This window comes from Leucopleurus acutus, assembly GCF_964270905.1.
Source record: "Leucopleurus acutus genome assembly, chromosome: 1".
Lineage (NCBI taxonomy): Eukaryota > Metazoa > Chordata > Mammalia > Artiodactyla > Delphinidae > Leucopleurus > Leucopleurus acutus.
In genome coordinates, this window is record NC_139142.1 from 142,187,602 (window position 1) to 142,214,898 (window position 27,297).

Here is a 27,297-nt window from a genome sequence, read left to right on the forward strand (position 1 = left end):
ACTCTTATATTCTCCTATGTGTACCTCTTCAACACTTCTGCCTGGAATTAAATGTCGGCCTGTCGCAGGTTTCAACCCTAGGTCTCTCTTATTTCTCTACACTCTCTCTTCGTGTGAGCTCATCTGCATCCTGGCATCAGTAATCACATTCTTTTGCCCCCATCCAGTCCATTGCCAAGTCGTGTCAGTTCCTCTCCGATCTTGAATTTACCCACTTCTCTCTGCCGGCTCCACCGCCTTAGGTTACTGCACTGTTCTGCTCTTGGTACATCTAATATTGCCCCTCTTCAAACCCCCTTCAGAGGCAGGTTACCATTCGATGCTGTGATGCCGTAGTACCAGAGGAACCCACTCTTTGAACCCTTCACATTGCTCTCAGGGTTTGAGGATTCTAGGCCCAGTATGGTTGGGTCTTTGTCAGCGCCTCCAGCTCCCCAGCAGCATGACCCCACCTCCCTCTCTCTGCTCCAGCCACACCCGATGGACAAACATCTCTCAATGCTCTGAGCAGACCCTCTTCCCTCCCACCCCAGGCCTTTGCACTCTCCCTCCCCCAGAACATTCTCTCTTCCCCTCCCCTCTTCGGATCTCAGCTCAGTCATCACCTCCTCAAGGAAGCCCTCCCGACCTCCCAGATCAGGCCTAATCCTCCCCCATTACGTGCCTCCATGGGACTGTGTACTTCTCCAGTGTTGCAGCTGCAGTTTCACGTGTTTCATGGGCTTTGATATGATTCTTGGCTTATTCTTCATCAGTGCCTCATCCCATTGTCCCCCACTAGTTCCACGAGCAACCACCAGGTCTGTTTCCTTCACCATCCTATCCCTACTTTCAACACAGACTCTGAAACATAGGAAGTTCTCAATTAATAATTGTTGAATGAATGAATACACAGATGAATGAATGAATCTGGTCATGTTTTGAGCGTGCTCTGTGACTTTGGGAAAGTTACTTTACCTTTTTTTTTTTTTTTTTTTGCGGTACGCGGGCCTCTCACTGTTGTGGCCTCTCCCCTTGCGGAGCACAGGCTCCGGACGCGCAGGCTCAGCGGCCATGGCTCACGGGCCCAGCCGCTCCGCGGCATGCGGGATCTTCCCGGACCGGGGCACGAACCCGTGTCCCCTGCATCGGCAGGCGGACTCTCAACCACTGCGCCACCAGGGAAGTCCTACTTTACCTTTTGATGCTGAATACCTCACCTGGGAACCTGTCCCAATGGGCTGAAGAGATGGTGGAGCCAGACCACCATCTGGGAGATGCTGACAGGTCTAAAGTATCCCACAGGGAGAGGGGGTATCCTTAGTAAGAGTCACAGTGGGCACGTGAGACCTAGCAGAAGAAACCACAGGTCAGTGGAGAGAAGCCAGAATGGAATCAGGAAAACCCAGAGTCTGGCCCACAGCCCCTGATTCCCTGTGTGACCTCAGGGGAGTCGCTGTCCCTCTCTGAGTCTTGACCTTCCCATGGCCAGGATATAAGGCTTGGCCTCCACGCTGTCCCAGGCTTGCCGGGCTGGTCTGTGCTCTGGCCTGGGAAACAGACTCAGTTCCTTAGAGGCAACAAGAGCCCCAGGTGTACTGCCCAACAGATTCCACATCCAGGTCTGCTGGGTCAGTGTCAGGCCCAGGGTCTCCCCTGAGCGGTCTGGGCCTGGCTCAAGGCTCTGGGGCCTGAGAAGTGCCCAGCACCTGCCCCCCAGCTTGGCACAGAGAGACCTGTCTGTCAGAGCACAGCAGGGATCAGGAAGGCAATGGTCCTGACAGGTGGGGAGTACCCCAGCAGGCAGAGTGTGGAGAAGGGGCCAGCCAGGAGGCGGCCTGTGGGCTTCTGACCCTTGGCCAAAGGCTGGATGGCCGGGCTGCCAGCTGGCAGCTGCTTCTCTGACTGCCTGCTGCCCAGAGCTAGTGAGCAGGGACAGAGCAAGTACTGGGAGGGGAAGGGCTGCTTCCTTTCTTGGATAAGACTAAGAGCCCTGACCCTGGCCCCAGACTGAGCCTGACCCTGGTGACTAACTGAAGACGATATTGAAAGTAGGGCAGTTTCGTCAGAGGTCCTAGTAAGAAAGGAACGTTAAGAGTGTGTGTGTGTGTGTGTGTGTGATAGCATTTAATCATCAGTCCGTCCCATGAACTAGGTAACATTGTCCTCATTTTATACATGCAGTTACTAAGGCTCAGAGCATTTTTGTGACTTGCCCAAAGTCACAGAACTAGTGGGTACCCAATCCAGGATCCAGGATTCCCAAATCAAAAGTTCTTTCCACCTCACTCTCCGCCTCGACCTTTACGTAGCTGTTGCCCTTGGAAGGGGATGTTGGCATCAGGGTCCTAACCCAGACTTGCAGAGACGATCCAGTGACCAGTCTGAAGACCGCTCCTGGGACCTGCCTGCTCACACTTTCCCTAGTTTGGCCGTGGACCTTGGCCAAGGGCCCCAGAGGGCAGGAATTTGGGCGAAGTAGGTGGAGGTCCGGTATGAACCACAGGTGACCTGGGAGATGGTCTCAGCAGCCAGAGGGTTGGACTTGCAAAAATAACAATAACACTCACAGTGACAGTGGTCATGGGACCGCACCGGCAGTAAAAAGCAGCCCCCATTTGCTGCTGAGTCCCACACTGAGCTCACTCAGAGCTTGGGTCTCCAGGCACTCTGGCTCTAACAAAGCAGCCCTGGGAGGCAGGTTGCATTAGCCCCATGTGATAGCCAAGGAGGCCAAGGCCCAGGGCAGTGAAGGGACTTGACGAAGTTCACATGGATGGCCAGTGGGAGTGGAGCAGATGAAGATGACTGTCCCCATCTTGACAACCGGCCACTTGCTCTGGTAGAGGCCAAGCCTCCTTCCTTCCCAGCAGGATGCCTGTGGGAGAAGTCACGTGGTAGAGAAGGCCCTGAGAATCCTGGGTCTTATCTTCCATGCAGGGCCTCCTGCCTACGGCGTGGCCTGACCTACCTGCACCTGTTCCAAATGATGTCAGTCCCTTGAGGCTCAGAGCCTCAGAATTTTTGTTCAGTGAGAACATCCCCATGTCTCAGGGCTATAAACACAGCTGTCATCAGCGCTTAAAAGGAGGCTGGCCTGAGACCCCCAGCCAGACTGAAGCCGCAGGATTCTTTCCAGATGTTCCCCCATCACCTCTGCCAAGGGCCCGTGAGGTCTTCTCATGCCGAAACATTTATTCAAGCCCCCAAAGCCTGAGCTCTCCCCGAGGACTGCTGGAATCCTGGAGGAGCAGCCCGAAAAGACAATGCTTACCAAAAGAAGCAAGTATTAGTGGGGAGATTTCAGGAAATGAGGCAAGCCAGTGGGGGCCTTCCTGCTGTCCTCATTGCATTAGACATAGGCTGTCTGGTTTGCTTATTTCTGAGCGCGGACAAAGCCGCTGCTGACGGGGCTCCTCCTCCCTCCCAGGACACCATGAGCAACCAGGAGGCCTGGTGCCCCCTCCAGGCTCGGTCTGGCTTCGCTCTGCCCTCGCCTGGCCCCTACTGGCTTCAGGGTCACATGCCCCGTGGTCTAGCAACTATCGAAGAGGGAGGGACCCACTGGCCAGGGAGCCAGGGTTCAGGTTCCAATTCAGCTCCTTCTGCCCTCGTGCTCTCCCCATATCTGTCTGTTCCCATCCCTACACACACAATGAGATTCCACCAGAAGGAATGGCCAGGGATGGCACGGTCAGTGCCTTCAAGTCCCAAGCCAGTTAAAAAGCACTGAAGTCAGCCGGGTGTATGATGCCGTAGAGAGCTGAATCCACTGGCAAACTTGAGGGCACTGGCTCATTGAGAGCAGCCCCCAGGCACCCCTGCTGATTTCTGCCAAGGAGGGAGGAACGCAGGCTTGGGTTGTGGGTGCTCTCAATTTTTCAAGAGAAGCCAGAAATCCACATTGTTATGTGAAATCAACCACTTTTTACCGGCAGAACAAACACCTCTGCCCAGCTGGATCTGAGTCTCACCTTCCGTCTTCCCATCCTGAACCCTCAGCCTGCTCAGACTCAACCTCCACAGCCAGCTTCGCCGACTGTCCTCCTCTCCCAGGGGCCAGATACTGCCCCACGGCCGCTCAGCATTTATACGAGTCTGAGAGGCATCCGCCTTCTTGAAGCCCCTTCTTTCTTTGCTTCCAGGACACTCCCATCCTGATTCCGCCTTCTCTCTCTGCCCACTCCTCTGTGGGGTCCTTTCTCCCTGTACCCTGTGAATGCCCATGTTCCCGCTCAGTCCTCGACTCTCCCCTGCATCTCTGCTCTCCTGGGAGATCTCGCTCACCCCAGGCTACCCACCCCAACCCCTATTCTGAAGGTTCCAGATGTCTAGATCCAGCTCAGGCCTTTCTCCTAAGCTCCAGCCCCTGGACCCACGGGTGAGTGTACACTCCACCCCAGACTCAGTCTTCCCCAGACTGGCTTTCTCGTCCATCCAGAAACCTGTGCGTTACAGAGAGCGATTATCGGGGGGAGCTGAGCTCAGAGATCGTTAAAGGATGAGCCTGCACGGTCAGTAGGCTGTACAGCCAGGACTCAGACCCACAACCCATGAGCCTGAGCATTAATCCTGTCTGTCTGGCCCGGGAATGCTCCCAAGGCTGAGCGGTTTTCTCTCTGGGGAGGGCAGGCTGTGGCCTCCCCCTTCCCTGTTCCCACAAAGGTAGAGACAGAGGTGCGGCTCGCCCTGAGTGAGGGGAGGGAGTGGTGGTCCCCCATCAGCCCCTCTTCCTGCCCCGTCTCTCATTTTCTGACTTCCCAGGCAGCCCCAGGGCCTGTGGGGAGTGCCGTGCGCATGCTGTGTATTGTGGATGTTCAAAGCAGGGCCTGGGGTGGGGGGTGGGGGGCGCAGACCATGACTACAGCTGCGGGCAATCAGGATGGTCAGTGTGGCCAGGAGGAACAGACCCAGGATCCAGCCACAGGGCCCCAGGCAGGGACATGGAGGCCAGGACCCAGGCTGGACCGAGGGTCTCAAGGGACCCCAGTCCCCAAGGCTGGGCTCTGCTTTCCTCCATCTGAGGACATGCGTTTGGACTAGAATTTGGAATCTGAACCTTCCTCCCAGCCCAAGAGCTGCTTCCAGGGCGGTACTGATGAGCTGCCAGCATTTAAAGCAGGGTCCCAGCAGCCTGGACTGGGGGCTGGCCTAACAGAGCTGGAGAGGAGGGACTACCTCCGTCTCCACGTGGTTTTCCAAGGGTCTGTCACCCCTCCCTTCACTCAGCAAACACTTGCTGGGTCCCACTGTGCCCAGCCTGGGAGCTGGGAACAGCTACAGCAGTGACAAGGCAAATCCCTGTCCTCCAGGAGTTCACAGCCTAGTGGGAGGAGGGCAGTGGTGGTAGACACTACTCACATGTCCTATGCCCACAGTCTCCCAAGGCAGAAGGCAGCTGAGCAGGTTCCAGGCCCCAGAACTTGGGTACCAGGACCCCTCAGGGAGGCTGTCTCTTGGAAGGGGGCAGGAGGTAGGGCTCTGCGTCTCAAGTCATTCTTCTGAGGTTGGGAAGTTCACCTGTATGTCTGCCCACATTCCTCCTGCTCTAAAGCTGCATCCGTGAGAAAGGGGGTACTCAGAAGAGGGGATGTTCAGAGTGACCTGTCAAGAAGGATTCCAAGTCATGGTGGATCTCACGGGGTTGTCCCACCCAGGGCTGTCCCTCGTCAAGGGGGCTGTCATTCCATCCCCTAGGGCTATGGTGTTGACTGACAGCTGACCCTCTCTCCTCCGCCTAAGGAGATGGCTCCCAGGTCCCCCCACCAAGCTAGGCCACAGCATAGGCCACAGCTAGATATTCCAAAGGCCGGCAGATGGCTCAGGCAGGGGCCCTTCTTGGCCCCGTACCATCTCCTGCCTCAAGAGAGAAAAAGAGCTCTCTGGAAAACAAGGAAGTTCTCCTCTGGAGAGGATAAAGGATGCGATAGTGCCTGACAGACTGGGGCTTGAGTCTGACTTTGGACCAGTCACAAAGCTCTGTGGGCTCTGGTTTTCCCCTGGACCATATGGAAAGGCTATCCCTGCCCTGCTGCCTTTCTGAGATGCCATGCGGAGGGGGGCCTGTTGGCCAGAAGGGGCTCCCCTGAGAACAGCAGGACTATTTCAGATGATGTGTGGGTAGAGATGTGGGGAGCGTTCTGGGTTTTACAGAAAGATTTGTCCCTTTGCCAGAGTGCTGCTCTCAGAGTTCCTTGGAATGTGCCGTTTCTGATTTCTAGAGCAGTCCCCACTCCCTGCAGGAAAGTGCAGGGGAGGAGCCACGCCCATGTGGTTGCGAGATGGCTGGCCTCCGGTTTACACCCCCGTCACACCTCAGTTCTCTCACTTGAGGCCCGCCTGTAGTGGTGTAGCACCATCAACAATTAGTGATGGTTCATTAGAGTCCAATTAATAAACGAAACCTAGGACGAGAGCCCATCACTTTGCTGAGAATAGCAGCCCCGCTCATGCCTTTAAGTGGCAGCCTCCCAAGAGCTCAGAACCCACAAGGACCAGATGCACGGGGGGCTGGGGAGAGGCAATCACGGAGTGGGGAGTGCCATGGATGGGCTGTTGTCTGGTGAAGTGGGAGAGGCGAGAGAAGGGAGCTTCAGACCAGACACTCCCTGCCTCAGATCTCAGCTCCTCCTTCATGGAGCCTCAGGCCGCATCTTCTTGCCCAGCTATGCCCAGCTATCCCCTGGCCCTGTGACGGCCAGGGGTTTTCCCTCCTGCCTGTCTGGCCTCAGAGGATGACGCATTTGGGTGTGGAGAGAAGGGGCTGGAGAGGGAATGGGGTAAGGGAGGCCCACAAGCCTCGCTTTCCTCTCTCACTACTCCAACCCATGGACCCTAGATGGGCCAGCCAGCCCCTCCCCAGAGCTGCCCATGAGCTCATGGCCCGTCTGAGCCTCAGGTTCTATCCTCGGATTGGGAAGGTCCTCCTTTCCAACTATTCAAACTCTGCTTCCTCCAGGAAACATTCCTTCCCTGGTCCAGCCCAGGCAGGGTCAGCAACACAAGAATCCAGCCTTTGACCAGCCCGTTCAGATGACCATCTCTGCAGAGACCAAGTCTCCCATTTTGTCCCCGTTGCACAAGGCTGGGCCTCTGGGGGAGGAGGAGGTCATGGGGTTTTTCTGTGCCTTCCAGGGATAGCGGTAGGCCTGTGACCTGGGAGTCTGGGTGCCTCTTAGACTTCAGCGGATGAGGGAGGCTGGGCTTCCTGGCTCAGAGACCTGCATGGAGGGTCCAGGTAGAACGGAATTGCCCTGCCTCCTCAGGACAGGATAAGGCCCAATCATGACACACCAGCATCTGGCCGGCAGGAATCTTTTTTTTTTTTTTTTTTTTTAAACATCTTTATTGGAGTATAATTGCTTTACAATGGTGTGTTAGTTTCTGCTGTATAACAAAGTGAATCAGCTATACATATACATACATCCCCATATCTCTTCCCTCTTGCATCTCCCTCCCTCCCACCCTCCCTATCCCACCCCACTAGGTGGTCACAAAGCACCGAGCTGATCTCCCTGTGCTAGGCCTGCAGGAATCTTAATCTGAACCTGTTCCCCCACCTCCCTCTAAGTTTCCCTGGGAGAGAGCAGCAGGGCTGTGGAGGACAGGTCAAAAGGTCACAAGACCTCTTGTTCTGCCACCCATCCACCTAAAGGTTCTGCCCTCCGTCATATCCTTCTCCATCTACCCAGCCACCTCTTTCCCCAGGGCTTCTGGGAATATCCCTCTGGTCTTTCAGGATTCAGGACCCTGCCCAGCCAGGACCCCAGCAGCCAGAACAGACCCAAATTGGGGTGCTCCCCTTTCCCATGATCTCCCAGGGGCTGCCCTGGGATTGGCACACAGGTGGCCTGCATCCTTCCAAAGCCCTGCCCAGGAGGAGGCCGGACCTTGACAGTTGTTCGTGCTCTGATGCTTTGAGGAATGTGGAAGACCAAGAGGACAGGCAGAGCAGGAGATGGGCTTAGAGACCGTGGCGGCAGCTTGAGGGCTGGTAGACTGGGGACTGTGTACAGAGATTGGGTACAGTGTGGCACACAAACCTCTCTGGGGCATCCTGTGCGTGTGTGTGTGTGTGTATGTCCACACACATCCATGCATGCACATATGCGCTTGTAATGGGGGAGGGGAAAGAGAGGAGCGAGGGGAGACTTCCTGGACACAGGGACAGTGGCACACAGGTTCCACCCATGAGATGTGTGCCCTAGGGGGCCTTCAGAGGACAGTGGAGGGTGGGGAGCACCTCAGGAGCCTGCCCTCTTTCTCCATCAACATCCCATGCATTTCCAGTGCTCACCTCCACTCACAGCTGCAGCCCCTGGGAACCAGACAACATGTTCCCCTTAGTTCTGACCTCACAGAAGGAAAGCCGAGTCCTTCTCCCCTCCCACTCACAGCTGTGCTTGGGCCTGGCTGGAGTTTGTCAAATATACACACACCCCTCCAGTGCCCTGAGGGGTGGGCTAGGTTGAAGCGGGGGTCACATTTCCTGCACCTTTGGACCCAGGACTGCTGCACGGTGCCTCTGAGTCCAACCCCGGTTCCATCCTGGGGTGGCTGCCCTGCTCCCATGGCTGGAATAAGTCTGAGCCTCAGGACAGCGGGCAGCACCTGGCAGCTCCTCCCGGGCCCCTGCTAGAGCGAGGCCAGGGCTTTAGGGACAGGGAGGGAGGATCTCAGCCTTGCAGGCGGCTGTGTGGAGGCAGGTCCCAGAGAGGCCCCCTGGGCTCTGAGACTGCACTGGGAGACCCGAGCTCCATCAGAGGCCTGAGGGACCCTAGAACTCAGCTTCTCCTGTGCCAGCAGAGGGCACAGAATGGGGGCTGAGAGCAGGGTGTGAGCTGCTCCCCTTCTCCAATTCTGTGAGGAATCAGAGGCCCCTCTAGCTCTCGTTTCTAGAATAACATCAAGGCCCAGAGGAGTCAGCTGTGCCAAGAAAAGCCATTACTCTGACAGCCTCCCTCCACCTGCTAAAAGCTTCCTCTTTCCCCTGGGGCCTCACCCCTCCAGAGTTATTTCTTCTCTGCTCACCTAGCCCCCTCCGACCTCTGTGGTGCGTGTTGAGGGAAGGGCTTGCTTAACTCTTTCTATGCCTGAGCGAGGTCAGCACCAGCAGACTCCCTTAGCCTTGTCCATTGCCCTTCCCCGTCTCTTTCCACCTGGAATTCCTCCTGCCAGATGCCCAGGGGAGGGGACAAGGGGCTGAAGACATCAGGAGAGTGGAAGACAGGCTGGCAAGTTGGGGTCATGGGCTCCAACCTGAACTGCGTCACTGCACTGCTGTGACTTAAGTCCATCGCTCACCCCCGATTCTGTCCTCTCCTTGCACCGAGAAGCCCCCAGGGATGCAAATACCACGTGCCCTGCAGGAGCAAGCTTGCTGTTAGGGTGTGGAAGGTCTGACATCCTCCTCACATGCATCATTGCAAGCGTCTCCGCTTAGTGCTTCTGCCGTTCCGCTGCTCTCCGCCCTCTGTCCTCTGTGGAGCCCAGTTCCTGCTTCCCAGAGGAAGGGAGGCATGGAGAAAGAACAGGGCAGGTGGAATGGGGGCTGGTGGGAGGCTGCTGAGAGCTCTGAGGCCTCTGACATTGGGGGCGGCTGGCAGAGGGGGAAACCAGAGCAGAGTGGCAGGTGGAGGGGTCCAGGTTACACCCCTCAGTTAGCAGAGGTCACGGAGCCGGGAGGAAGGGGCCTGAAGAGCGTCGGCAGGCTGGGCTCCACCACCCGCCAGCCTCACTGCCTTGTTCTCTCCAGCCTGGCAGCCTCCCGCACAGCCCTGGGCCAGAGGGACCCGCTTTGCAGGTGTGGGGAGGTGATGGCTGTGTCTGGGTGGGTACCGAGTCTGGCGGGCTCCATCGCTCCGGCTCTCTGGGCAACACACCCCTTGTCACCTCAGCCCTCCCGCAGTGCATCCCTTTCCCCTTCACGCTGCCCTCAGTCAGGTGGCTTTGGACACACCCAGGTTGGTTTTGTTTGTTTGTTTTTTGCGGTACGAGGGCCTCTCCCGTTGCGGAGCACAGGCTCCGGACGCACAGGCTCAGTGACCATGGCTCATGGGCCCAGCCGTCCCACGGCATGTGGGATCTTCCCGGACCAGGGCACGAACCCGTGTCCCCTGCATCGGCAGGCGGACTCTCAACCACTGCACCACCAGGGAAGCCCTGCCCAGGTTGTTTTGTATCACAAATGAGGGAATAACATGAATGGGGGCCTTCTGTGTGCCAGAGCTTAACATGCTTTCTCCCCAGTCCTTATAACCAACCCTCGGAGGGAGGTACTACTTACAGAAGAGGAAACTGAGGCTCAGAGAGAGGAGGGGACCTGGCCGGAAGAGAACTGTGGACTGGAAACCAGTCAGTGTGACTCCAAGGCCTGTACTCTTTCTGGGTATTCTTTGCTGTGACTTACCTTGGTCACAGCAGCCAGACAACCCCAGTTGCAGACCCAGAGTTGGGGATCAAGATAGGGAGACGCCAGACCTGGGGCAATTAAAATCATTATTATTATTACTACTACTACTATTATTAACACTCTCATGGTATCTAACAATGTCTCAGGTACTTCACACATATTAATTCACTTCATGCCCACAACAACCCTGCATTACCGTCCCCATTTCACAGATAAAGGAGGTAAATCACAGCAAGGTTATGAACCTCACCCAAAGTCACACAGCTACTTATGAGTTAGAGCTGGGATTTGGAACCCAAGTGGTCTAACTCCAGGGACCCCGTTGTCATCATCACCATGTCATACTGCCTCTCAGCAGAGGGGAATCCTTAGTTGACTCCTGGAGCTTGAATACAGCACTCCCACAAGAATGGGTGTCCACAGGAGTAGGGCTGTAATGGTTAGAAGGAAAGATCCAGGCCACTCAAGTCAAGAGGAGAGAGGGAGCAGTGAGGGCCAGGGGGTCCCAGAGGGTTTCCTGGAAGAGAGGAACAAGCTGGGCTGGGAAGGATCAAGGTTGGGGCTGCTAACACGTGGGACACATTGGGTCTGAGCTTCTGGGCCGGTTCGCCTGCCCCACACTCTCTTTAGGGGCATCTGGGGGTGGGGGCCAAGGGCTGGTGTGGACGCCATTTCTGCTTCCCACCCTGGGGTACCATTTGTGCACGATGCTCCTCCCTCGCGAGTGTGTGGTGTGGCTCCCCCTGCCAAGGCTCTCTGAGACGAGTCCTCACCCATGATTGCTGCAGTTAACGTAGCAGCACCGCTTACAGCCCTGATATAACAACCTCCTCAACAGAAGAAACATGAACTCTCTCACCGAATTGTTCGATGGCTCAGGATCTCGGGGACACATCCCAGACCCCTGTGGGATGTGCTGGGAGGCAGAAGGCCCAAGTTCCCACCTCACCTGGGACAGCCTGACCCTGCAGGACCTTGAGGGCTTGCAGGCCTGAAACCCCTCACCAGCCCCTGCCCTGCCCCGTGCCCAGCTCCACGTGCCCTGCCCGGGACCCTGCACACAGGGCCGCAGAAGGCTGCTGCAGAAGACAGTGGCACGTGTGTACCCCATTGAAAAGGTTCAGAGCCGGGTAGCTGGGCCAGAAGCTTGGGGAGATGAAAGTTAAAGGAGAGGTCAGCCAGGTGGGCACGGCACAGCTGCCCTGCCCAGAGACCTCCTCCCACCAAACAGAACCTCGAGAAGAGGATCAGCATGGGAGTCTGTGCACTCAGGCTGGGAAGCCCTGACCTGGCAGGGGCAGGAAGTCGGACAGGCTAGGCGTCTCCCTCCTCTTCCACCCCCACCCTCATCCTCTGGTGCCTTGGTCACCCGGGCAGGCAGGGCAGCCGAGGAGAGAGGCCTGGCGTTCCCTGGGCCTGGGATGACATGAGTGTCTCTGCCTGAGGGGGAGCAATTCATGCCCCGACCACTCTTTGCTCAGATATATAGACGGTGGAGTCTGAGGTGGGGGGGAGCAACAGGCAGGGCACCCTCCCCCTGACTCAGCCTGCCCCACCCCTCCCCAGGAAAACCACATGTGAGGCAGCGAAGAACCAGAGTTCCAAGGCAGTCACATCTGTGCCCTCGGAGCCCAGCAAAGCCCCCATGTGGGGGGGACACGGTCAAAGGGGAGATCCAAGCTGAGGATGCGGGGCGTGATGGTGAGGCGGTGAGGGGGCAGGCGGGGCTTAGGAGGGGTGCAGGGCAGACCCAGCCTCCCGCTCAACGCAGCTGGAAGCCACCTGAACGTCTCCTTGGGCTCAGTTAAAAGCACTTTAAAGGAAAAAAATCATAATGCTGTCACGCCTCATCTCCCCAGCCTGCTCGAAAAATGAGTTGTTCCACATAAATGAATTTTCCAGACAATGAAAGCTTATCTATTTTACGACCCTTGTTATTATTTTCATGGTTGTTATTACCACCGTCTCCCACTGAAATGGCACATTACAGCTTCCTGGCACATCCCCATGCGTTGCTCGTTGGATCTCCCCTCCCAAGAGGAGCAATGCTGCTCCCATTGCTTAGATGAGAACACTGAGGTTCAGGGCACTTATATCACAGGCTCAACTCAAGTAATCAGTAAGTGGGGGGAACCTAGGATCAGCATCCCATGCTCTCAGTATAGCTCCTGAGCTCTAGCTGCTTCCCTAGAATGGCTTCATATCCTGTCTAGTCCTCCCCGGGAACTGCCCACTGTCAGACAGTAGTGCGTCTGTGCTTCCAAAGTCGGGGGCTGCTGTCATAGAAACTGTCTAATAGTTCTCACTCCGCCACCCCCAGAAGGCTTTCCAGTCCCTGTGTTTTGGCAAATTCTGACACTGCAGGCAATTTAAGGTAACCAGTGTACACACATGTGTTCTCCACCCTGGGGGCCCACCTGATTTCCACTCTCAGGTGAGAACTCAAGCCGGGCACACAGGAATATTGGCTGGCTGATGACAGGACAGCTGTGGGTACCGGCATCAGGCACTGTCAGCACAGACTTGCAGGTGCCCGTGATGTCTCTGGTCATATCTAGTCAGAAGAGCCCCAGGCTCCCGTCTTGCAAGTGACACACCTCAGATGACATGCTTTACCTCTGCCCTTGAAAATCTTGCCAGGGACTTAGAGCTCCCTGTCTACCTCACAAAGAACAGAAAGCCAGCTGTTAAAGATGGTGGAAAAGGAGAGAGAAAAGGGGTGAAGGGGAGCGCCAGGAAAAGGGGAAGAAGCTAGTTCTAGGTCAAGCCCGAGAATTTTCTTCTGCCTGTAAAGGGATAGATGGATCTGTTGAGAAAATGTGGAAAAGGAGGAGAAATTGACCTCGGATCTCATGCAAATGCTCGTGTGTGCCTGTGTGTGAATGCCTGCATGCTGGTTCATGTGCGTGCGTGAACATTGTGTGAGTGTGTGAGTATGTGCTTGTGACTATGCCTGCAGGCATGCGTGTCTGTGTGTCTTGTATGTGTGTGCGTGCATTCACATGTCTGGCTGCAACAGTGTGTTACGTGTGCACCTAGATTTACCTGGGAGCTGATATGTACCTGTTGGTACCTAAGTGTGTGTAGTTTGTGTGTGTGTATACATCTATGTGGCTGACAGGAAGTTAGGGGTTGTGATGAGTGGACCAGCGCTGTGATCCTGTCCTGGGCTCTACACATCTGGGGTGATTACGGGAAAGGGCGTGATGAGTCAGTGGCCTTGGGGCCCATCTGTGTAGCAGAGAGGGAAGCAGGACTCACTGCAGGGAAGACAGGAGGGTGGGGAGGCCTCATGGGCAAGCAGAGAATATTGGTAGGAGGCTCTTTGCAGACTGAAGTAGCTGGATGCTTGTTAGAACCTGGTTGGAACCGGTTGCTGTGGTGATATCTGTGGTGGAGGGTGGGGGAGATGGGGTCCAGACCAAGAGGTGACGGAAAGGCAGGAGGTAGCTCGAGGATGTGTTAATGAAAAGCAAAGGGGAGTTGCAGACGCTGTGTCAGGGCTAAAGCAGACTGGCAGCAGAAATGGCTTGTTGGCCACACAAAGGGAGCTGTAGGAGGCCAGAGGGGCACAATGCCCAGAGGAGAAACTGATGAAGCGTGTTTGTAGCACGGAGACAGGAACAGGGAGGAATGGCTGTCCATTCCCTCCAATTACAGCTCATCTGTGTGGCTGCCCACACAGAGCTGCAGAGACTGGGGGCAGGGGGAAAAATGCAGGGCAATCACCCCTTGTTCGGCCTCAGCAAATTCCAACTGTATTTGGGGACTCAGGGCCCGTGGGTAGTGGCCATGAGAGGCTGCAGCCTCCACAGCTACTGTTGTATCTTTGGCTAGGAGCACGGGAATCCCCCAGCTGAGTTTTTTCAATCTGCTCAGGGCTGGGTAAGCGTATGGAGCACTACAGATGGTTAATGAGCAGGAAAATGGTGACAGCTACGAGGAGCATTTGCTTAGAATTTCATAGGTTGGAAAACATATTCCCCTCCCTACAGCAATTATTAGGAGAGGGACAGAGTTTTCCTTCTTTAAAATATTAACCTTTTGCAGAGCAGGAACATGAAGCTCAGAGAGGTTAAATGACTGGCTACAGGTCACAAAGCAAGTTGGTGTGTTAGTACTAGAAACCAGGTCTGCTGACTTCACACCTCTTGCCTTACTCTGTCTTTTTTTTTTTTAATATATCACTTACTTTGCTCATGTTTCTATTTTATTTTATTTTATTATTTTTTGGCCACCCGGCGTATGTGATCTTATTTCCCCGACCAGGGATCAAACCTGCGCCCTCTGCAGCGGAAGTGCAGAGTCTTAACCACTGGACCACCAGGGAAGTCCCTTACTCTAGTTTCTTCAAGACAGCCTCAAGTCCTTTTGGTGACCATTTTCCCCTCTTTCCTCTGAACATGAATCCCACATGGCCTGCCCTTGAGGGACTTTGGCAAGTGTCTTTCCCTCTCTGTGCATCCCGGGTAGCTGTGGGGAGGAAGAAGAAAGGAAGAGTAATCAGCAAAGCTGTCAACTTCCTCCTCCACCCCCTCATCCAAATGACCCACCCAGCTCCAAGTGACCCAGCAGCACTGTGCTCCCAGGGAGCCTGCAGAGCGGCAGCTGTCCCTGGTGCTGAAACGTCCTCGTCTCAAGAAAAGAGGCAGAGGGCAAGGAGCTACCCAAGAGTCCCCTTCGGGTACGCCCGTCCATCCCGCTCCTCTGTTTCCCATTCTTCTTAGATCTCTCTTTTATCTCGCTCCCTCCTCCATCCACCTCTTCATTCCCTCCTTCCCCATCTCCTGTTCTTCCTTAAATCATAGACTTCCAGAGTGGGAAGATGACTCCAAGGTCACTAAATCCAGCCTCTCACATCAGCCATTTACTAGCTGTGTGATGTTGATCAAGTTATATAACCTCTCTGAGCTCCAGTGTCCACATTTAGAAAACAGAAATGGCGATTCCTACTTGAGGGACTGAGGAAATTTGTTGGAATAATGGCTCAGGTGTGCCCGTCCCCATGCCTGGCAATCAGTAGGTGCTCACTAAGTAGGACCACCATGATTATTTCCAGGTCATTGGTATTTTTCTCAGAGTTCCTCCTGAAGTTCATGCATTTGATGACAAAATGTAGTCTCTTTGGAAGGAGTTTCCTAAATGGTGCATCATTCTTAGTGTTTAGACCAGTTTTCATTTACTTGGAGTAGACTTTTATTGATATTTGCATTGAAAGATTCCTTGAACAGATCACTTTTCCTTACTGAGCCTCAGTTTCCCCCTCTATAGCATATGGGAGATAAGCCCTCCCCTTCCTGCCTGAGGAGTTAGCGAGAGTGTCTATGACCAGAGGAAGGGAGCCTTATTCCTGGGAAGGGGTCCTATTCCTGCTTATGTGTGTGTCTCTGTGTCTGCACATGTGTCCGTTGCTAAGGGGACTGGGATCAGTTCTCTGTGTGTTCATCTCTGGGCTGGGAGTTTCTGGAGCAGGAAAGAATTGCATCTTTCAGTCCTAACAGCACCTAGCAAGGAGCCTTGCCCCGTGCAGGGGCTCAAACAGTGCTTGTGAAGTTGTGTGCATCTGTGTGTTCCACACATGTGCATGCATGTTCGTTCTTCAGTGTGGGCCCTGCTCCCTTGTTCACCTCTCAACTGTCTCACCTGGGACAGGGGTCAGCTAAGCCCTGCCATGACCCTGTGTTCATCTTTTCTCTCTCCAGATGTGATCCTCAAGGTGGTGGACAATAAAAAGAAAGAGGAGCTGCTGCCCTAGCAAATCCCCATCAAGTACTTACGTGTCTTCCACCCTTACCACTTTGAGCTGGTGAAAGTGAGTCAGAGCCCTGGGCTCTGAGCCCATCTAGGCCTGGGACAAGTAGGGGGAGAGCAGGTGGGAACCACCTTGATGCCCCTAGCTATTCCTTCAGAGCAACCCTGGGCATCCCATGCCCACCCAGATGTATGACAATTCTTGGCCCATGTGGGGCTCAGGAAAAATAGCTCCTGGAAGATAGACAGGAATGATTTCCATAAGAATTTGGAATTCTTCAAGTTCATCTCCATAGAACAGTCCAATAAGCATAGAACATCTACCACATTAAATGAATACACCAATTAAAGCTGTATTCTCACTTCGTACATGTTTAAAGAGTGGAAATGTACCTAAAAATCAAAGAAATACAGTGTTTACAAAGCACCTACTAAGTTCCAAGTTCTGGGCTAGACACCACACACACCAACTCTAGTCCTCAACGTGAATCACATTTTGCATACATAGAACTGGGACCCAGAGAGCAGAATCCTCTCATCCTGGGTTACAAAGCAAGTGAATAGCAGAGTCAAGTGTGAGCCTAGGTCACATTGTCTCCCAAGCCAGTTCTTTCTGTGCTGTCTCCTCACACTGCATTGACAGGAAGAAGGCCCAGGAGAGTTGGGGTGTGTGGGAAATAAAGTGTTCCCTGGAATGCACCCCTCTAGTTGGCAATAGCGCATGAGCCTGGAGTGGGGAGCCTCAGGGCCCCTTTGTCCATGGCCTACACCTCCCAGGCCAGCCCCCCTGCCCAACCCCTCTCCCCAGTGCTGATTGATAGAAGGGAGAATTCACCCTTTCATTGCTCAAGTACTTTATTAAACACCTACTGTGTGCTAGGCACTGGCAAGAGATGGGCAGAAGCATCACTTTTCCCTCTCTCCATGTGCATTGCAGACCACTATGGCTGTTTAGAGCAAAGAACAATGTGAAGTTAGCCTGGGTTCCTAAGTCAGGTCTGCCGCTTGCTAACTGTATATCCCAAAACCCCAGGCCTCAATTCCTCATCAGCAAAATTGAGATAATATCCCTCTTAGCACGGCCATTTGGAGGGTCAAGTGCAATGATGGGCATAAAGCACCTAGCAAGGGACCTGGCACATAGTAAGTGCTCAGTTCAAATTAGTTCCCCTCCTCCCTCCCTCCCCCAGGCCCTGGCACTGACTTTCTTCCCAAGCAACTCTTCAACCATGGCCCCAGGGGGTCTTTACCTTCTCTAGACTCTAAGGAGAACCCCAAGCCCAGGGCCTCAGGATGCGGAAGCAAAGACCCAGAGTTGAGTGACTCACCTGGGAGACTCAGCACTTCAGCTGTAATTCTGGGAGCATCACCCAGACTTCTTGGTTCTCTGTCCACTTACAACCCAGACCTTGTTATCACATTTTTACAAAGAGAGCAGGCAGGCAGTGGTCCTTGTGAGGGCGATGAAATATTCAAATAGAAAAGGGAAGATTTATTACATTGATCTCCTTGGAAGGGCTCGTGGGGACCATGAACTTTAATTATCAGCTCGGAGCCCCAGTGGAGCAATGCCAAGTGATTGTCTATAGAGGGCTGGATTTATGGCCAGGGTCTGCCCCTTAGTCACTCTCCTCCTTGTGTGTCTTCTTCCCCCACCCTGTCCCCAGCCCACTGAGTCTGGGAAAGCCAATGAAGCCACCGCCAAGACCCAACTTTATGCAACGGTCGTTCGGAAGGGCAGCTTCATCCCCCACTACATGGGCCACAACCACACAGCTCTGGAGGTGCTGGGACCGGGACCCTCAGGGGTGGGATGGGGTGGGAAGCGGCCAAGCTTTGAGCAGGCCCCAGGCTCTGCCCTTGGCCACCTCTGGCTGGTATGATGGTGTGGGACAGGGGTGTCTGGGGAAGAAATCAAGAAAGAAAAAAGCAACTGGGTTCTTCAAAGATAGCCTAAGTAGTTAGTAGAGAACCTGCCCTGGGATGGCAGGGATGATGGGGATAAAGACGATGATGATGTTGCCTAATCTTTTCCAGCACTTTCCAGGCATATGACCCTGCCCTAACCTTGCCTTCCCTTGTTGTGCTCCTTCACACCCTGCAGGGAGTGCCATAGGGAGGACAGGAGGCTCCTAAAGTCTATGTCCCCCGACTCTCATGTGGGGAAGTAAAACGCCCCTACCTTGGCCCATATTTTCTGGTGTTTTCTCTCTTATTCGCTCCCTTCTGGAGTAGTGACTCCTGACCTAGGATCTACACCCCCTAAGTGAAAATTTTAGGGGCCTCCCCACTCTTCCTTGAGTCCTGTTTCTGTTTGGCTGGTCTTCCAATTAGGTCTTCATTCATTCATTCAACCACTATTTTTGGAGCCTCTTCCATTAACCAAGCCGGGGTTGGGCCCAGCTTAAGACCAGCTTCCATACATGCTCTCCACACACCATTACCTTCTATCCCTAGATCTTTCAGTAGCCCCAGGAGGACTGGAGATGCTCCAGGAAGATGTGGTCCTGGGACCTAGGCCTTCTCCTTTTCCCTCAGCCTTCACACTGCCCAGGATGAGAGATTCAAATCCAGTCATGACCTGAGTATGATCAGGGTGGGAGCCAAGGGGGCTTAAGCTCTGGGCTTCCCCTGCCCCAGCAGGGCTGATCTGATCTGCCCCATATGACTGTAAGCCCGGCAGGGCACTAGCCCCATTTCACAGCTGGGTACACTGAGACCCAAGGAGAGTCTGGTATGGGAGCCCAGAGCTCCTGACCCACATCTCTGCTTCCCCTCAGTCATCCTTGGATGCCAGCATTTGTCAGACCACACCTCTGAGATCCAGGCTGAACCTTGGCCTGCAGGGCGCCTCCCTGTGGATCTGCCTCAGCCCCACACCAGCCCTCTGACTTGTCCCACAGAGTCTGGGCCCCTCTGCCCTCCAGCACCCTGCCCACTCCTGTGCCCCAGCACAGATGTCCTCCTTGTCTGCTCCTGACGGCAGACCAGGGAGCACAGTGGAAGAAGAAATTGCGTGGACAGCTGTCTCATTCACACCTGACCATTCATCACAGAACAGTTGTAAATTAGCACCCCGCACACACACCTCAGACCCACCTCTCAGCCCTTACACCTGTTGCAGTCCCTGTGAGCAATAGACAGTCTAACAGGTTCCAGTGAAATCCCTCAGGCCCAGACCTCATCCCCATCCGAAGTCTGAAATGCCACCATCAGAGATTCAGTCCTTTGAATTTTGTAAAAGGATTCAGTCTCCAGAGGCCCCAGTGAGACCTGAAAAGTCCTCATCACTATTTCAAGCCCTTATCAGCCCACACCTGTGTGGAGTGAGCTGACAAACAGCTGAGATGGGTCCTGGCAGAGGGGCTTAGGAGAGGGTGCTAGGGGAGTAGGGGGAGGAGAAAAAGGAAAAGATCCAGAACAAGCCCCTGCTCCCAGCCTCTCTCCTCCCATTGAGAACAGAGCTAGAAGGACCAGGGAAGGTATGGTCCAACCTGGCAGGGGCCTCTTCCCATCCTGAGGTGTTCCTGAGACGTGGCCCCTTAGCCAAGTCCAGAGTCCCTTCCTCTTCCTGCTTTTCTTCCCATCAGCGCTGTGTAATCAGTATCACCACCCATCCTCCAAGACCAGCTCAACCCCAGCGCCTCCTTGAGGCCACTGCCTGTCTCCTGTTCCTCGGCCTCCCAGGACCCTTGTTCTCTCTCTCTCTCACACTCATAAGCACAGTCAACCTCTCTCGCGCCTGTTCTCCCCTTTTCTCCTTCATTAATGTCACTCATTTATCCCACAAGCACATATTGAGCTTCTACTCTCTGTCAGATACTTTTGCTAAAAGCTGGGAATACAGCAGTGCATAAGATAGATACGGTCCCTGCCCCTGCAAAGCCAGGTTTCTCGTCAAATGGACAGAAAATAAACAAGAAAGAAATTAGAATAACACAAGTGATGCTGATGCTATGAAGAGGCAATCTAGGGGCTGAGAGAGTGGGGGCGGCTTCTTTAGTAAGCGTGGTCACGGAAGGCCTCTCCGAGGTGGTGATATTTACGCTCTAAAAGAAGAGGAGGAGCCAGCCACTGAGTTGGTGGGGGTGGAGGGTGGGAGTCTAGGCAGCGGCATTAGCACAAGCAAAGGCCCTGAAGCAGAAACAAGTGGGGCATGCTGGAGGGGTGAGACAAAGGAGGTTGGGGGGCTGCAGGAGATGTGGGCTGGGCGGCAGACAGGCCAACCCGTACAGGCCTTGGCTATCATGGTTAGAATTACGGAATCCATTCTAAGGGCAGCGGGGTTGGGGCAGGGGGATAAGATGATCCAATTCATTTTTAAGAAGGCAGCTTTCGGCACCGGGTACCAGATTGCCTGGGAAAGAGGATGGGTTGGGCGCAGGAGTGGAAGCAGAGGCCAACGAGGGGTCAGACGAGTAAAAGGAGCCCCAGCTGGGGGGTGGGGTTTGGGGTGAGGGCTGAAGGGGGAGTGGGAGCCCATCAGCGGACAGAGGTGAGGGCCAGGAGCCAGATCAGGAGCCTCTGGGATGGCAGTGGAGGCATGTGGGGACAGAACCGGCGTCTCCTTCCGCTGCCTTCCCCATGTCTGGCCCAGGGCCTAAAGGAGGGCCGCCTTGAACCTCTGTTCAAGAACCGAGGCAGGAGCAGGCGGGAGCATGTGCAGAGACGTGGATGCAGGGATGGTCTCATTGTTGGGGAGAAAGATGGTGGGCTGGCCATGTCCCCGAGAGGGCCCAAGGCCACCCAGGGCTCACCTGCCTCCTCTCTTCCCCAGGTCGTTCTCCGGGGGGTCAACAGCCCCGGCCTCATGGTAGTCATTGCCCTGGTGGTTCCCAGCTACAAGGAGTTTCGGGGAGTGGGCAGGGAGGGAGGGGTGGGGGATAGAGGAGGGGGGAGGCTAGAAACCTGCCCTGCCCACAAGGCCCAACAAACCTCCCCACTGGGGCTGAGGTCCCAGGAAGCTGCCACAGCCCTGGAAAGGGGCAGCTCAGACCCTTCACAAGAGCAGGCTTGGAGTGGGGGGAGCCAGCACGTAGAGGAGAAGCGTCCTCAGCCCCTCCAAACGTGCCCCCCATCTATACCCACCACATCCACACTTCCCCTCCCACTCTAGTTCAGGGCCAGGCACCATCAAGTGGCTGTCCCCAGAGGAGGCAGCCTATGGGTCCTCTCAACTTCACGACCTTTAGCCCTGCCTAGGGGTCCCCTTCCTCACCCTCCTGGAGGTCTCCCTGGCACCAACCCTGGCTCCTCCCCAGGCCTCTTTTGGGTTTGGTGGATTCACAGTCCACAGGAGGGCCCTCAGTCAAGGCCACAGAGAGCCATGGGGCAAGGAACCTGGGAGCTACAGCCCATCTCGTGACCAAGGCTTTCTCAAGGCTTGGACCAGTGACCAGAAGAACCAGTGTCCACCACCTGTCGGGGTGTCCAGACCTGAACTACGTAGGCGACTTCACCTTTTCCTCTCTCACATCGATCCAGAGCACACGTGGGAGTCCTTGTCTGCCTGACTGGGCAGAACCAACGGTGCTGGACACCCACAGCACCCCTGTGCTGACCCCTGTCTCTCGCCTTCCCAGAGTCAATCAGGTACACTGGGACCCGGCATCCCTGGGGCTTCCCATCGCCCCACTCTCCTTTCCTATCCCATCCGTGATGAACTTTGATGTTCCTCGGGTCAGCCAGGATGGGTGCCCTCAGGTATGGCTCTTTCCCTCATTTGCCCTGTCTCTGGCTTATACCGCTAGTAACTCACCGACCTGTGCATTCGTTCACTCACTCACTCAGTCAGCTGTTCACTTAACGATTAAGTAAGAGTTTACTGAATCCCGACCCAGGGCCATGCCTGTCTGTGCTGTGGAGAAGCTGCCCTCAGGGAGCCCTTGGTTTGATGAAGACAGGAGTCACACATGTGAAAAGGTTAAATATCAACACAAGATAATGTATAATTAATAACAAACCAGGAGGGACTCAGAGCTATAAAAATCAGAGGAGAGAAGACACATACTGTATGATTCCACTTACATTCAGTACCTAGAACAGGCAAATTCATAGAGACAGAAAGTAGAATTGTGGTTGCCAGAGACTGGGGGAGGAGAGAATGGGGAGTTATTATTATTTAATGGGTACATAGTTTCTGTCTGGGATGATGAAAAAGTCCTGGAAATAGATGGTGGTGATGGTTATGCAATATTGTGAATGTACTTAATGCCACTGAACGATACACTTAAAAATGGTTAGAATGATAAATTTTATGTTATGCCTATTTACCACAATAAAAAGAAATTTTTTTAAACCAGAGGTGAGAGGGATGTGAAGTCTGAACAGGTGTCCAGACATAGGACTCCTGAGTTTTTAATAGGGGAATGTTGGTGCAGAGCGATTGAGAACGAGAGCACAGGTGTGGAGATGGGGATGCACGGACATGATACACACCAGGGCTGGAGAGGAGGGTGGTGGGTTTGAGTACGTCGGGGAGGGGTGTGCAGATTGTGGCTGGGTCCAGGGCCATGGCCTCATCAATCTCTTCCCATAGTCTACGCTTCGGTGAGACCTTGCTCCACACGATGGTCCCAACATTCCTAGGGGCCTTGAAGAAGAGAGCTTGGGAAGTCCTTCCTGTTGTCTGCCAACCAGAGTTCATGTCTGGCGTGGCAAATACAGAATGAGGTACCCCTTCGGAGCCCCAGCCTTCATTTAAAGGCAAAGACATTTGAAGAAGGCTTAGACACGAACAAGAGTGATGGTGATGAGGAGGGGTGGGACAAAGGGGGACTCGGGGGACAGAGGCTTCAAACCCAAACCAATCCTCAACCTGATTTCCCCAGAGTCATCTCACACGTGGCCCTGCATTTGCCCAGAAAATTATGAACCAATCAGCAGGCAGTCCCGAGGGGCAGGAAGCGCTGGCTGCTTTAATGAGCGAGCCCCCTCCCTACCCCAGGGCCTCTCTGGCTGCCTTTGCTGCCTAACTAGTCTGGGTGAGGGAGGTGTCCCCAGTGCCTCTTGCACATGTGGGACTCGAGGCCAGGGGTCCAGCAATGGCAGGATGCTTGCTGAAAGTCACCTGGCACCATGGCAGTTGGGCCAGGTTGAGAACTCACTGGCAGCCGGCAGAGGTGCCCAGGTGCCAGCAGTGAGAGGACGGGGGCAGGCTTCTGTGGCACAGGTGGGGAGATGGGGGGAGTGGGCAGAGCCCTACCTGGAAGGGGCACCAGTCAGCAGCTCACACAGACCCCTGCCCTGTCCCCTCTCCAAGCATCAGTCCCCTCATCTCAGCTGAGCCGGTGGCGGTTGGACTAGGTTATTTCTAGGACCTGTCTCTCTGACATCTTGGGATGCTGTGATGTCCCACCAGTTGCCCACCATGACAAAACACTCTGGGCAGGGATTTGAGGGCCTAGCAGACCTGGGTTTGACCCATCTTCTGTGACTTACTGGCTGTGTGACCTTTGGCAAGCTTCTTAATTTCTCCAATTCCTGATTCCTACCTTATTAGGCTATTAGGAGAACTTACTGGGACAACCTGTGCAAAATGTCCAAGTCCAAGGTGGAAGCTAAATGGATTCAGACACTTTCAGAGCTGCCCCTCCCCTAGTGCCAATGCCCTTTCTGAGGCCAGCCTCACCATTGCTCTTGTTACATTTGGCTACAAGTAATATAAACCCCAACTCACATGGACTTAAACTCTAAGGATATTTACTGTGGCACGTTGGGAGGGGTCCCCATGAAGATGCTGCCAGAGTTGGTTGATGCCTGGGCTCAGCAGCATCTGCAAGGACTCAGGGTCTTTCCAACACCCCTGGATTGCCATCTTCAGCCGGCTAAGAGCTCAGGGGGCAAAATGTTCCTAGCACCGCCCCCCCCCCCCCAGCAGACATGACCAAGACTAGAGGAAGAGAGAGCCTCCCCTTCCCACAAGTGTGTGTTTTTTCTTTTAATAAATGTGTGTATTTATTTATTTTTGGCTGCGTTGGGTCTTTGTTGCTGCGTGCAGGCTTTCTCTAGTTGAGGCGAGCGGGAGCTACTCTTCGTTGTGGTGCGCGGGCTTCTCATTACAGTGGCTTCTTGTTGCAGAGCATGAGCTCTAGGCTCACAGGCTTCAGTAGTTGTGGTTTGCGGGCTCTAGAGCACAGGCTTAGTAGTTGTGGCGCACGGGCTTAGTTGCTCCACGGCATGTGGGATCTTCCGGGACCAGGGCTCGAACCCGCGTCCCCTGCATCATCAGGCAGACTCTCAACCACTGCGCCACCAGGGAAGCCCTGACAGGAGCATTCTTAACCACTGCACCACCAGGGAAGTCCCACAGATGGTTGTTATGAGGAACTGGAAACCTCCCCTCCAGCTGCCCTTCAGCAGACCACCTCCTCTCATCTTTTTTGCCAGAATTTGATCCCATGCACTTGTTGACCTGGCCCAGCCTGTGGGACCCAACATAGGGTGGGACTTGGGAGTCACTCCTGCCCTGCACCCTGTACTCTTGAGGGGGGCCATTGCCCAACAGGTGGCTCCTGTTGGCCTGGCCTCCTACAGAGCTGATAGACCTCCTGGCTGATGAAACACAAGCAGTGGTGAAAAAAGCTGTCTGTGCCCACTCTCATCTCCTTGCTCAGCCCCCGCAGCAGTCTGTACCCAAGCTCTCACGGGCTCCTGTCCATCCCATAGACCTTGCTGGCATCTTCTCTTGCCCGGACCATTGCAGCAGCCTCCACTAGGAGATTCCCATCCCATCCATCCTGTGACAAGTGGCCAGGGTGACCCCCTGCCCAGGACTAGGTCCTACCCCTGGACTCCTTGTCCCTACCGTGGACAGGACAAAGCCCTCACTGTCAGCCAGATACACAAGGTCCTGTCCCCTCCAGCCTCCTGGCTCACTGCCCCAGTTCACCCAGGCGTTCCCTAGCTCCACTGGATGACTGGCTGTTCACACCTATGCTGTCCTCTGTCACCTCCCAGTCTTTGCCTCTGCCGTACTCAGAGCCTGGAATGCCCTTCCACCTTCTTACCTACTGCACCATCCCTAAGGTCCTCCCCTCCCCAGGTTGGAAGTCATAGCTTTCCCCTCAGACATTCAGCTTCCACATCCCACAACTTGCTTTGGCTTCTGCATGGATCATAGGGGTGTGTGTGTGTGTGTGTGTCCTATCCTCTTGCAAGACGATGAGCTCCAGAGAGGAGCAGGGTCTGGCTCTAGCTCTCCCATATGCCCTGCTGAACCCCAGAGGCCACTAGCATGGGGAAGCTGCCAACCAGCATTTGCTGAGTTCAATTGAATTGAACTTGCACCTTCATAGCAAAACATCCACTGTCTCCTTCCACCCTCAAAACAGCCTTTCAAACCATGGAGCATAAGATGTTTTCTCACCGGACAATGACATAACCAGGTCCCAGAGAGGCGAAAGGACTTGCTGAAGGTCACACAGCAAGGTTGAGGCAAACCTGGGCCCAGAGCCTAGGTGTCCTAGCCACCCAGCATCAGCTGTCCCAGCAGCTACTCTTCCCAGGACGGCCACCACTACTTCTGGGCAGAGCAGGCAGCAGCAGGTGTGGGTGTGGGTGTAGGTGTGGGTGGGCCCTGGGGAAATGGGAGGAGGGACCATAGGCCCATGTAATAATGAAGGCTCTGTCCCCAGAGAAGGCAGGTCTGCCTCAGTGGCTGGGGGTTAATGGCTTTGCTGAAGATCACAGCTGAAGGTTAATCACATTCCTTATTGCACAGCCTGCCAGGGTCTTTCCCATAAGCAACTGTGGGGAGTGGCTTCCCCGCTCGCGGTGCTCCCACACACACACACACACATGCCACCAGCACCTTCACCAGGTCCCTGGCATCAGACTCTGAAGGTGGTTTAACCTTGATTCCTTACCCCACCCCATACACACATGAGAGAGGCTGACCCTCCCTCCCCAATTCTAGGTCTCAAGGGCTCTTTCCTCAGGGACTTATCTGGGAAACCATTCAGGAAAGGAGCTATCCTTCCTGGGCTGACAGACACTGTTTCTTGCTTTGTAGACTCCATTTAGACACATTAATAGGCCCTAGAGAGGACAGCCAGCGTCCATTAAACACCCCTCTTCCTGGGTGGGAGCAAGGGATGGGGCGGAGGGGGCTGTCACAGGTCCTCCTTGAGTGCCCTAGTGTCTGGCAGATGGTCCAGGCTGTGTGGATGCCCCTTGGGGATTCAGGAGAATGGGGTGGCTCTGGGAAGAACCTGGTTTAGGGATAAATCCTGAAAGGCCATTCCCAGGCACCACAGAACCCAGAGAAGCTTCTCTGGCCTGGCCTGGTGGCCAAGTGGCTGTCCCTGAGCTGCCACCAGAGCCTGCTCTCAAGAACACTCCCATCACCCCAGTCACAGTCCCTGTATTCAGGGCCCCCTAGCCTCAGAGTGACTGCAGCTCATCTCCCCAGGGGCAGGGGCAGACACAGCTGGGCCGCAGGCTGGGCCTGGGAGAACAGGAGCACACACATTAGTGTGACAGGCATCAGGGCCCTGCCACGGTGGGGGGAGTGGACCCACACTGATATTTCACAATCCTGCATCAATAACTCCTGGAGCTGGCTGTGCCTTTGTGCTGACCTTTTCGAGTGATGACTGATTCCCGCAGGGGAGCGGGAGGTGGGAGCGGCTGCCACTGTTGCTGACAGCCCCTGGCTGGGGGAAGAGGCAAGGCAGCCACTTGGAGAGTCTGTGCCAATGACCCCCAGCCCCTGCCTGTGTTGGGACCATGCAGGGCTGCCTGCTGGGTGTCACAGGCTGGTGCCCCCAAGTCCCATTCCTCACTCACTACCTTCTGGCCTTTGCAGATGCTGGACCCCTTTTCCCTGGAGTCCTCCCTCCTTCTAGGTGTCCACACACGCCAGGCTTGACGCCACCTCCACATTTTTGCTTAGGCTGTTTTCCCACCCAGAATAACAGCCTCCCTCCCTTCAGTCTGCCAGATCTTCCCTCAGAGGCTTCCTCTGGTCCTGTTTCCTGCAAGATGGCTTTTCTGATCACCCACGGGAGTGTCTCAGATAGTCCCTTGTTTAGGGGCTCTAGTTATGTTGTCTTATTTTGTTGTTTAAATATTACCCACATGTGTGCTCCAGCTGCTGGCTTAGCATGCCATCAAGTCCCCCAGATCCCCTATTGAAGACCTGCCGTGGTTCCTGC

At 54.8% G+C, this 27,297-nt stretch overlaps 1 protein-coding gene across 1 annotated transcript in view; it reads left to right on the top strand.

The window, feature by feature from the left end:
* CCDC33 (coiled-coil domain containing 33) overlaps positions 1 to 27,297 on the top strand; it is a gene marked incomplete at both ends in the record, with an annotated part of 117,379 nt that overhangs the window by 27,395 nt on the left and 62,687 nt on the right. The window contains 7 exon segments of the mRNA XM_082850569.1: positions 11,937 to 12,041; positions 12,043 to 12,091; positions 16,093 to 16,142; positions 16,146 to 16,202; positions 17,809 to 17,925; positions 20,919 to 20,989; positions 21,724 to 21,844. Coding sequence (XP_082706695.1) covers positions 11,937 to 12,041; positions 12,043 to 12,091; positions 16,093 to 16,142; positions 16,146 to 16,202; positions 17,809 to 17,925; positions 20,919 to 20,989; positions 21,724 to 21,844 — 570 coding nt within the window.